At 42.5% G+C, this 12,147-nt stretch overlaps 1 protein-coding gene across 1 annotated transcript; it reads right to left on the bottom strand.

The window, feature by feature from the left end:
- Nucleotides 1-1,802: 1,802 nt before the first annotated feature.
- Nucleotides 1,803-11,408, bottom strand: HDDC2 (HD domain containing 2). Its single transcript, XM_027454594.3, has 6 exons — nucleotides 11,248-11,408; nucleotides 10,926-11,047; nucleotides 9,905-10,007; nucleotides 7,535-7,603; nucleotides 3,149-3,287; nucleotides 1,803-1,942 (listed from the first exon to the last, which is right to left on the bottom strand). The coding sequence occupies exons 1-6, from the start codon at nucleotides 11,308-11,310 to the stop codon at nucleotides 1,848-1,850; spliced, it is 591 nt and encodes a 196-aa protein (XP_027310395.1). The 5' UTR covers nucleotides 11,311-11,408; the 3' UTR covers nucleotides 1,803-1,847.
- Nucleotides 11,409-12,147: the final 739 nt, after the last annotated feature.

Here is a 12,147-nt window from a genome sequence, read left to right as displayed (position 1 = left end):
GACTGCAGCAAGTAGATGGGAATGTAGCATTACATAGAGTACATGCTAGATGTATTTAAGCAAAAACAAAATCCCACACAACACACTCAAACTATGGCTGTTTCCCAGGATAATATTTACCTTTCTTACAACAGTGTGCTGCTGACTCAGGCTCAGTCCCCCAGATCCCCTGCAGCATTGGGTATCGCCAGCCAGGAAAGCCTCCGGCTGCGTTGGAAGAACTGACTGTTCCTGCTGGGGCAGCACTTGCTGTGTGTTCTCAAACGTCTTTTCAAGACCACTTTTCTGGTTTGTCAGGATTGCTCTCCATTCTGTCCTCCAGTGCATCTGGAGCGCTTTTATGCTCGGCATTCAATACAAACTAATAAAGACTATGATTGCACGCACCTCAGTGGGATAAAAATACTGAAGAACAGTGGGACCTGGACAAAGCTCCACAGGCCTCACTCCACCTTCCTTGCAGTGCAATGATCAGCTACCAGGAACTACTATTCAGTGCTCAGTAAAGTGCAGACTGTTCCTTCAGTGTCTCCACAGGGCACAACTGCTGCCCTGTGAGGTTCCCTGAGCAGAGCAGGCATCCCACACCTCATCCAGCCCAAGATACTCTGCAGCTCTTGTGAATTGCACAGGTCGCTTGAGGCAAAAGCTCCCAGCCCCTCAGGGAAGCACTCTGTGTCTCTGCCACAGGCACCAGCTGCAGAATGCAGTGCGAGGTTCAGTCAGGCCCAAAGGTTTGCATCAAGGAGACATCTCCTGGAGTCACGTTGCCTGAAGACATGCGCTCAGCTAAATCACCTGCCTTAAAAGGGGATTACAATTCAATTTATTTTCATGCTGCCTCATCAGACATGAGGCTGAAGATAGAAAAGCTCACTCCAGGTCTCTACCATATAATTTTTCCAGGGGCAAACTTTCATTATCTGGTAATTGGTACATCACCCTAATCTCCAGCTGCATACTCAGTGCAACAGATAATAACACATACACTGGTCTTGCTTTGGCATTTAACACCACTACAGCTTTACTTTAACGTACTGTACTTGAGCATTGTTGCTTCTGTTAATAACTGTCACCTGCAGCAGAATTGGTACTGGTGTGCAACCGTGTGAAGGGAAGGCAGGCTTTACTCTGAAGTGGAGGTATCTGCACTAGACAGCAGCATCCTCAAAGGCCCCTTCCAATCTCAACTGTTCTTTCATTACCAATTAACTCTGCAAGCGTCCGTAAAGTCACCAGCTTGAGGTGAGTGGGAGTTAGGCATACTGGTCTGATGTAAACCTCAGCACCAGTCCCTGATAAAACACATAGTAGAAAAAAAAATGTATGAACAATAAATACATTGAGAAAATGTAACCATGAGATTACCAAGGTTTTATCCATCATCACTTAAGGATTGTACACATCAAAGAAAATCTCATCTTTAACTTTGTCAAGAGCTTCCAGAGAAACGTGCTAACTGGTCTTGCTTCCAAGTAGCACAATGAACAGGTATTAACTTCTGTTTTGCAGTGTCCTTAAATCCACACATACTTAGGAGCCACAGAACAAGACTACCTGTCCCAGTCAGTGCGCCGCATGAAAAGATTTGTTTGCAATCAGCTAAATTTTGAACTTATCTGAATTTTGCCAGCAGGGAGCCTATTTGTGAGGCTGCATAGATCAAAACTTATTAAAACAACAACAAAACCTGTTCCTAGCCAGGTGGTCTCAGGATTTTCAGCAGTGAATACATATTTAAAAAAAAAAAATCTGCTGGCAGAATTATTTATGTTATTGGAGGAAACACAGCACACAGAACGTAAAACAAAAAGTATTTTAATATAGCTACAGTATTTAGGAACACCTCAGGAATGTGGATGACATGTAGTAGCTGTTTTTTTATTCCTTTCTGTGTTGATCAGAGATACCAGCTGGAGTATTTCTGGGTGAACAAACTTTCCTGCAAAATAAAGAGAAAGTTAATGACAAATGCTCTCATTTTTCTGCATGTGAAAGGTTGGCAGTGATGCTGTATAAGGCTCAGAATAAAGTCTAAATCATTCTTTTAAGAAAAACAACAGTCCCATTTTATTTCTACTGTGGAATAACTATTGAACTGGCTATGGTCATTTCCTCCAGTCCCTCAAACCCTCCAGAAAAATAGAGCAAAAATATCTGTATAAGCTTAAGAAATTTCAGAACTGCAAAAGGGATGCTCCCTGACCAGGACAATCCTATTCTACGTACCCTGCTACAAGTAACTACTCCAATTACAGCTGCACTTAGGGAATATGCTCTAGGCTCTACTGAGAAACTAGCTTAGTTTAAGTTACTGAAATCTAATAGAAGGGCAAAGATGCTGCTAAGAAAACGAAGTGTTCCAGCTCTCTTGATATTGAAGTTACATCATTTTTCTGAGAGCTTATTTCTGTGAGGAGCCACCAAGGTATAAATGGGACTTGTCAGTGACACTGGCCAGTCTGGACAGTGTATTAGGTCCTCTCCATACATTTGTTTGTTGTTTTTCCCCAGGACAGGATTACTTGTAGTCAGTCTTCTCGTGGTGTTCAAATCCCTTGGTAAAATTGTAAAGACAACTATTTTACCTATGTTTCCTTTTAACAATTAGTTTATTTTAGGAAGGATAAGAAGTAGAATAAAAAGTAGCACAACTGTACTTAAGATTTTTCGTTGAGCTAGTTCTCACACATACCTTGGGCAGGTCACAGCTCATGAAGGGATAACAAATTATACTTCACTAGTTTGTGAAACACTAAATAGGAACAACCTGCTCAGAGCACCAGTGACAACTGAAGCCTTCTTTACACCCCTCTGATGATACAAGGAGATCCTTAAACACATCCTAGTATAATAAAAACTGAGCCTCTCACTAGGACCAAAGCAATGTAAAAGGAACTTGGCATAAATGAGATTCGGGTTCAATGCATACAGATTAATGCAAGGTCTCTTCAGTCTGCAATAAGTTCCCCCAGTATACTTAGGGTATTTGAGCAATGAGTAAAATAACTAGTTCGCATTTGCTTTGCACGTCTATCAGAAAAGAAGGCAATTCATATATTTCATTTACAAAAACAAACAAACCCCACAAAATAGAAATAAAAAACAACAACCCAACCCACAACAAACACACAGACAGGTGTCATACCAGCAGTTGAATCATAAAAATCCTGCAGCCTGCCAGGTGTGTTTTCCAATTCTTCGTACTCAAATGCTTGCAGTATCATCTCACACTGATCCAACTGTTTCACGAACTTGGCTTCTGCAGTACACTGGTTTTCGTACTCCTGAACAGATTTGCAGATTACCAGTTATAAGAAAAAGTTGTTATAGTCTGAAACAGTGTCAGAAACCCTTCATAGATCTAGAATTTTCTTCACTAGTACAAGACACTCCATAAATATTCAGTTACCCCTTTCACACTCAAATTTAAGAAAGCTATTCAGCAAAACACTTACCTACATGGTAAATGTCTATTAAATGTAATAGTATTTAAGGACAAATTCTTTTTGCATACTTTAGCTTAACATATTGGTTTTACTTGCAGTAACATATTGGTTATAACATTTACTTGCAGTAACATATTGGTTTTGTTTGCAGTGGGGCTGCAGGGGTGGCCTCTGTGAGCAGAGCCCAGCAACTGCCCCGTGTCAGATCAGAGCCAGCACCAGATGGCTCCAAAAGGGACCTGCTGCTGGCCAGAGCTGAGCCAGAGAGTGATGCTGGGTTGGCCTCTGGGAGAGCAGATTTAAGCAAGGGGAAAAAAAATCCCCTGCAGCCTGTGGAGAGGCCCCTGGTGGAGCAGGCTGTCCCCCTGCAGCCCATGGGTCCCACATGGAGCAGATCTCCACACTGCAGCCTGTGGAGGAGCCCCCAGTGGAGCAGGTGGATGTGGCCTGGAGGAGGCTGCGGCCCATGGAGAGCCCCCACAGGAGCAGGCCCTGGGCCGGAGCTGCAGCCCGTGGAGAGGACCCCACGCGGGAGCAGGGGCAGAGAGGGACCATAAGGGAGCGGTGGAGACAAAGCATCAGGGACTGACTGCAGCCCCCATTGCCTGTTCTCCTGTGCCGCTCAGAGGGAGGATGTAGAACAACACAGACCGGAGGGAGCAGGAGAAGGTGTTTATAGTTTGCTTTTAGTTCTCACTGCTTGTCTGTTTTAACAGGCAATAAATAACATTAATCTCCATATGCTCAGGGTCTTTTACCCATGATGGTAATTGTGGAGTGATCTCCCTGTCCTCATCTCATCCCTTGAGCCCTTCTCCATCATATTTTCTCCTGCTCTTCCTTTGAGGGTGGGGAGTGAAAGAGTGGCTGTGGTTGTGTTTAGCTGCCCCTCACAGCAAAACCACCACACTTAAATATGTACCAAAGTGCTTTGCTGAATCAGGGAGAATACGGAGACAGCCCTATAGGACACACAAGCTAATTAACAGGTTCCATTTAACAATGTTTTCTGCATAAAGATCTTTTTATGCCTTGCTAACGCTATGAATTACCATGGTGTGTGCCTATGCATTACTATTACCTATTTTCAGGACCTATTTTGCACTTCTCTTCACCACTTGCTCTTTCTATAAGGAGTTGTTCTTCACATTTTTCCTGTCACTCCTCCTTAATCTCTTTGGTCTAATCTGTCTGAGCTGTTTGTCTTTATCTCTCTCCTAGGAGATGGGGAGAGCATTAATTTACGGGTTTCCTCCCCTTCAGACTTTAAGTCCTTTAATCTCTCTGCTGTCTTTACCCTCACCCCATTCACTGTCAGTATGTATCTGTGAGTCATTCACATTTCTAGGCAACTCAAACAATTTTGCTGTCATTTGCCACTAGTGATGGTTGCAGACAGGCTCACCTGTCTTTTCTAAATCTACTGCGTTGAATTTGAATCCACCATTGAATCTACTGGTCTTCTCCTGACTTTAGCTGCAGGAAAAGGCTTCTTTCTGTACAAGTTATCATTGCCATGACACCCTCAGCAGGTCTGACCCCACTCATCATCCCCACCACGGATAATCAGACCAGAGGCTTCAGTACACACCAGGCCCATCTGTGCTGCTACATTTATTTATTACACTTACTGCTTTACATTTGAAAATCAGAAATCCAGATTTTAATAGCCACAATTGGTTAAATACACCACTCAAACTTAAATTATCCTTTAAGTTTTCAATTTCATTTTTATCATTATTTTAATGATCAATTTTGTTAGTGTTTTTATTTTCCTCTCCTCCATTCAGCCTGAATTTTACCCCATATTTTACTTGTTTAAATACTGCAGGTTATTTTCTATTTATTTCTACCTTTTTTTTTTTGGCCACTGAAAAGAACAAACACTTCTAGCAGCATTAAAAAGGACAACTTCAGGAGGAGAACGATGGCTTGTAAAGGTCTGTTCCACCTCCAGCAATTAACTGGGAGTATCAACCTCTTACTGATCTTTGTGCCACACAACTCACCCGATCTCATTCATACCTCAGCTTACATTAACCTCAAGAAACACCAGCTATTATATGTGCAGCTGCGCACAGTGCTCAAATAAACACTTACTTTTTCTTCCCCACAGATGTTTAAGAATGTGAAATAAAAGCATACTTGGGAAAAAGAGTACCTGGTTCTTCAAACACCACAGCCTGGCTTTTAAAATGACTCCTGTGATTTTGTTCTTGAAAATAAAAAAGCAGGACAGAGCTGAACCATGCACACCCATTTACTTTAATGTTTTTTTCCAAACATATCCTGAACTAAGCTAGGAAATAAAATTATCTCAGGGGCATCTTTCTGCTACCTCTCCCCTGCACTACACAGATGCACTTGAAGACTGCCCACCAGTACAAACCAAAGCAGCAGTCTTCCCAGGGCTGAAGGGGAGCCCTAGAGATGGGCTGAGCAGTACAGGAATTCCTCAGTAAGAGTCTCAACAGATCTTGTCCCAGCCACTGTTCTGCTCTGGGCTATAACTTTCTTCACTCACAAAGAGAGAAGAAAATGCCTCTGGCTACCTAAGAGCAACATATCAAACCCAGTGATCATGGACTTCTTATTTTCTGCCTTTAAACAATAAAGTTTTATTTTTAAAAAGTACCTAGTTGCACTTAAAATAAGACTAGAGGGACTGCATGTGAATATTAGATTTTTAGGTTGCACTCATTGCTATAGGTTACACTCATACTGCTACATTGGAGATGCAAAACCAATAAGTTATCCTAAAGGTAGAAATAAAGAACAAAAGATCAAAAGCATGCATATGTTAAATTACAGCTAGCGAGCACGATATCAAGCTAACATGCTGAAGAACTAACTGAATAGAGAATCAGCTCCTATACAGTCAGAAGCCTGAGGCAAAGAAAAACAGTACGGAAAAGAAATTCTATAAGGCTAATCTTATCTAGCCTAAACTCCTGTTCTTCAATTTTAGCAGCTTCCCAAGGAAGAAGGAACCAGTGCTTACTAACCAAATGCACATATTTCTTAGATCTGGTTGTGCTGATTTATGCCCTTTACCTTGAAGTACAGAACCAAAAACCCAGCCCTGCTGCCAGCTTCACCACACAACTACAACAAGGAAAATGAAGCAAAACAAGCAGGTGGTTATAATCCAAGGCAGAAATTGGCTGCCAGCACCTGGAATTTAAATACAGCCCAAGTGGAAAGGTAAGAATGCCAGCACAAAATACACGTACAGCTTCAGATACAGAGGCCAATTAACATAGCTGTTTGCAACACACTGTGAACAAGAGTTTGTGAATGCATTTGTCTTCATGCGATTGCATGCCAGGAGAATATAAAGCACAGTAATTACAAACATGAAGTCTTTGGAAATAATCTAATCAACCCTAGTTTTTAACAGATCTTATCAATTAACTTTCTGATGCTTGAGTTCACATCAGAAAGTTAAATCACTTTCAAATCCAGAAGATACTTTCCAATACAAACATTTAAGATACACAAGACCAGCCAGCAATTTGCACTGCTTGTAGAAAAGCACTATTCTTTTGTCAGTACTTCACAGTTAAGTTTAAGCCAAAATCTACGAGCAAATATTTTAGCTTAATGGGATGTCTAATAAAGAAATGGATGCCACATGAACCATTACATGCATAAAAAGCAGAAAATACTCCAAGACATAATCAGTTGTCATTGTTTTTTTCCTCTATCATGAGCTGAAAAGAGCCAGATGTCAACAAAAGAGATAATGTGGTTAAAATAAATAAATAAATAAATAAATCTTTCTCCAAGAGTGCTGGATGCAGAAGATATACCCTTTTTTCAGTTGTACAAACTATGCCCAGGGCAGGTCCATCTGGAAGTTTGAGAGGCCAAAGGCAGAGACTGGTTATTCTACCAAAGTTTGGGGTTCCCTCTTAAAAGAAATTTGTAAGTGACCTTGATTCACACTGTTAACTTCACCTCCAAAGCAAATCAATCTACCTTGTTTGAGATCAAAATAAGGGATGACAGTTCCATAGGTCAACAGAAAGAGCATAATGGGTTACCGTCAATTTTAGCAAAGGATTAAAAGAATGCGAACTTACTTCCCAGAGTTCATAGATTTCTTTTTTGAGGTCCTCTGATAGAAGCTGGGTCAGCTGTTTCATAGCTGCCTGAAAAATAGAAGCCATTTGTACGTAGCTATTTTTGAGTGAGAATATACTCAATTTATCTTTTTTTCCTGAAGAATGGATTACCTATTACCAAGTTTGTAGAAACATATACTACACAATGTATTACTTGGAAGTGCATGTGTACATGAAATCTTCTACAGGAACAGCAGGACCCCTTGGTATAGGAAACTGTTTAAGTAAATTGCTAGAGAACTAATCTGAAAAACTAAAAAAAAAAAAAAAAAGTCTTAAAGAATCCAAAAAGAAGTCCAGAGCAAAACAGAGCGAGTCAAATGCCAGGCAACTGCCACCAGCCACCAGCTCTGCCTTCCAAATTTAACAAGTCAAGGCAACATTTGTACTTTCTACGTAGGTTATAGGTACAGTTCAGAGATGTAGCTTCAAAATCCAAACTCCTAGTGCTGACAAACCACTGATCTCACCCAAACTCGCCACTAGCACATTTGCACTAGTAGGGCTGAGAACAGCTACTGACACAGGCAATGCAACATAAGCCTTTAAAAAAATCTCTGATTTTGAAAAACAGACAACAAAAATCCGTTTAATACTCTGCAGCAATAAAACACCGTACTCCCAGACTGAAATACCATCTGTTCAATGACAGTTTTGGTAGAAGATTTAACACAATATCGAACTGATGGAATAACTAGCAAGCAGAAACTGTTCTGCATGCTCTTTGTATTCTCCCAGCTAATCAGCCTCATTTCTACTGTTTTCCTAGCAACACTTAGGGCTGCTTCTGAAACGACTAACATCACAGGAAAGACAAAGGTTTTATGTCATAATTGCTTCTCTACTTGAAACATAGGATGCAGTTATACGATATGACTGAGCTGCATCAGCTGCTCCCCAACACTGGGGAGCTCCTTTCAGCTCAGATTTCATCAAAATTCGAGGTTAGCATGGCAAAATGACAGGTAAGGCCAAAAAAAAAAAAAAAAAGGTAGTTTTTTTTGTTTGTTGGTTTGTGTTTTTTTTTTGTTTGTTTGCTTCTTTTAATTTTCTGCTGCCTTAGCCTTAGCGAGACTAGCTGATTAAACAATGCACAAGCAGACCAGCTTGCTCTACAACTTACACTGAGCTCGTTGTGAAAGGGAAAAAGAGAAGTCAGAAGCAGCAGCAGCATATGGATAATTCAGTTCAAGCTATCTAAGCTCATGAAGCTGTTACCCTTACTGTATTTTTACAGCAAAGTACTTCAGAGTTAATCTAAACGTTTAATGCTTGATGCTGCTTCCCACTAAGTCAACAACAACAACAAAAAAGTCTTCAGTGAGCTAAATGAGAGCTGCAAGGAGCTGCAAATACTGAAGAAAAAAAAATAACATTCTTAGGCATAAAGACATTTTTTTCATTTCCTAAATACAAATTAGAATTTCCTCTATTGAAATGTGAACCCTGAAGGCTTTAGGGAAAGAAGTGTTTTTTTGTTCAGTGTAAGGGCACACTAGAAAGTACACTGAAATAAAGAAAAACTAAAATTACAGTCAGTAAAGATAATACTTCAAGAACACTGCTTTGATCTTTAAGTTCCACTTCCTTAGCAAAAAGCTTACTCCTAGAATTAGTCATAACCCTCACTCCCAAGTTTTAAAAAGGTATGCAGAAAAGTGGAAAGAAAAAAAAATAATTGCAACATTTTTTACACTTTGAAGAGCTAATGGTAGCCTCACAAGAAATTCCGAGGCATCATGTTGCCCTCTAGCTGTGACTGAAGGAGTGGCTTACATTTTCTTCAAATAAAACATTAAATTAGAAATGACAAGCCAAGAGTTTAGATATTTACAAGGCCAAAAATAAAATAATTCTGGCCACACTGCACTCAGGAATGAAAGACAAAAGAAATGACACCCGTGTTTGGAGTCCTGTGCAAATTGTTTAAAGCAAACAAACAAAAAAATAACAGTGTATGTCACAATCAAATTTTCTGGCACCACGTGTCTGCCATTAACCACCATATGCTGTTCTCAGTGAACCTACTCCCTGCTCCTTCCTGCTTGATAAGGCTGTCAGCAGGACTAACTCAGGCTACCAAAAAGCCTGCTAGCTTGGAAACAAATTATCAATATGATTCAAACATTCTCCTTCCGTAACTTTGTACTTTGTTATGTTACACGTTAAAAAAATATTTAAACAAGCTGAAAACTGTGGTTGTTAGTGGCCTATTTGTGCAATGCCAATGGCAGTATTAGGTTGCTTAGAGGGTCTCTTCACTACCACCAGAGCATTTAAAACATTTGAAATGCTTGGCAGATGTGGTTTCACAGCTCATGTCTATACCTCTTCTCTCCTGTGTTTCTCCTCTTTTGAGATGTTGTCTGCAGGAGCAATATCTCCAACAATGCATTCAGCCATATCGTGAACCAACGCTAATCGTATGCATCTGACAAAAAGCAAAGACAGAACAATCATTTTTTCATCATTTTAAGTTATGTCTTATTATTCATAAAGCTAAGGGGCCCCATAATTTATCCCCTTCATTTATAGAGAAAGATTTTACATAATACATTTCACTTCTTTGCTAAGGGCCTAAGGGTCTCGTTTTCCATTTAGACATGATTTTAATTCCCAGTTTCTGTCTCCTGCTGCTTATAAATATAGATTTAAGTAAAAATATAGTTTGCACAAGAGCACAGCATTCAAAAGTAATGGATGTAGTTTTCACATCTCAGAAAATCAAGCACACAAGAGCTACCTACATTATATACTTTACATTCTACCTGCTGCAGGGATAACATGATCTGCCACCACCCCAAATTCAATTTATAAGCTGACAAAACATGCTTGCAGCTAAGCAGCTATGTCAGCCTGTAGCACAATACTCAAGAAAGCCCTCACTGCTTTCATCAGCTCCTGAAGTGACAGAGCCAATATGACCCCACAGTGTCCCTGACAACTCGTTCAATGCTAATGATGCTCCCTCTTCTATGCTGTATGATTTCCGAGGCTCCGATTGCTGCTGGGTACTAACTCAGCCTGCCCAAACCCACCGAGCATGCCTTTGCCTTTGCTGCCTGTTGCTTCAAGCTGCCTTTTACCTGGCCGCCTTCAGCTTGCTTATCTCTGGCTTGAGGGAAAGCCAGCTCAGAGCCTCATTCAGCACTCTGGTTTTAGTGATAAAAAGCCTTCCTCCCGCTCACCTCTCCAGGTAAACAGCTCAAAGGATGGAGGGCAGGGATGTGGGGAAAGCGCTCCAAGCACTGCCCGCGGGCCTTGGGAGCCCCTCCTCAGCAGGGCGGCTGCTCCCAGCGCCGTGCCCGCAGCTCCCCCGCGGCCAGGGGAACCAGGGGGTCTCTCTCACCTGTCCTTGTTAAGGTTTTTGTCCTCGCTCACCAAGGCCATCACCGCCATCCTGTACATGTGATCCGACACGCTCTCCGGCTTTGCCACGTTCCGGTACACCCATCCCGTCCGCGGCACCCTCTGCGGGAGGAGAGCACCGCGGTCCCTCAGAGGGGCAAACCTCGGGCTCTGAAGCCACACGTGGGGAAATCCCGCCCCGATGCCAGCTCGGCGCTCCGGGGCGCGTGGATGCAGCCGGCAAGCCCCCGGCACCCCCCGGCCCCGGGCACCTCTCCCCCGCCGCCCAGCCCAGCCCAGCCCTGCCCTCCCCGGCCCGGCACCTTGAGCTGCCCCAGCAGCCGCAGGAAGGCGAGCAGCCCGCCCCCGCTGCCCCCCGCCGCCATGGGCTGCCTGCTCCGCCTCCCGGGCGTCCTCCTCTTCCTCCTCCTCTTCTTCCTCCTCTTCCTCTTCCTCCTCCTCCTCTTCCTCCTAGGTCTGTGCCGGGGGGGCTGTCCCGGCAGCTGGCCGGCGCCTCCCCGAAGCCTCCTGGCGGGGTGGGTGTGAGGTGCAGCGGGGAGTTGTTACACACAGCTCCCCGGCTCCTCTGTGGTGATTAGCTGTTTGATTAACCCCAAGGAAGACTGATAACAACAGCTCAGGCCGCGGTTACGAGGAGGAAAGCAACGGGAGAAGTCCGGGTGCTTGCGGCCATGGCTGCTGTAAGAACGGGAGCATGGTGACTTACCACGGCCACAAAAAAAAATAAATAAAATAAATAAAAATAAATCCTTCCACGTGCAGGAAAGAACAGGAGTAGATAAGATTACAAGGGGATAATTACTGGTGGTGGTGAGAGAGGGGACAGGAGCCTAGATTACTCCAACAATGTGACACAAGTATACACACAGGTCACATAACTCTGCTGCGATGAAAGAGTCAAAATGAAGTGTAATAACAGGCTGCACAATATTTGCTCACCAGCATGTTTTCTTCTGATTAAATTCCACATACTCCAGAAGCTTTTAATCAAATCTTAAAATTGCCACAAATGTAGAGAAGTAGAAGCTGGGCTGTTACAGGCAACAGCAAGAACTGCTGGTGAGGCCTTCTCTGGTCAAAACTGATCACATCAATGACCATTTAAACATGTAGCATGTTGGGTTTTTTTATTATTATTATTTTATTTTCTCCCCCCCCCCCCCAAAAAAAAAAAAAGCAGCATCATAGTAAATGGAAAGAAG

This window comes from Anas platyrhynchos, chromosome 3, assembly GCF_047663525.1.
Source record: "Anas platyrhynchos isolate ZD024472 breed Pekin duck chromosome 3, IASCAAS_PekinDuck_T2T, whole genome shotgun sequence".
Classification (NCBI taxonomy): Eukaryota; Metazoa; Chordata; class Aves; order Anseriformes; family Anatidae; genus Anas; species Anas platyrhynchos.
Note: the sequence above shows the minus strand (reverse complement) of the source record. Positions and strands in the feature narration are given on the sequence as shown.

What these genes read in the sequence shown, in the direction of transcription:
- HDDC2 (XM_027454594.3), bottom strand. Translation starts at nt 11,310, where the DNA reads ATGGCGGCGGGGGGCAGCGGGGGCGGGCTGCTCGCCTTCCTGCGGCTG. An exon ending in AGAAACACAGGAGAGAAGAG is followed by an intron (nt 7,604 to 9,904) that starts GTATAGACATGA and finishes TCTATTTTTCAG; the next exon opens with GCAGCTATGAAACAGCTGAC. An exon ending in TTTTTATGATTCAACTGCTG is followed by an intron (nt 1,943 to 3,148) that starts GTATGACACCTG and finishes TTTATTTTGCAG; the next exon opens with GAAAGTTTGTTCACCCAGAA.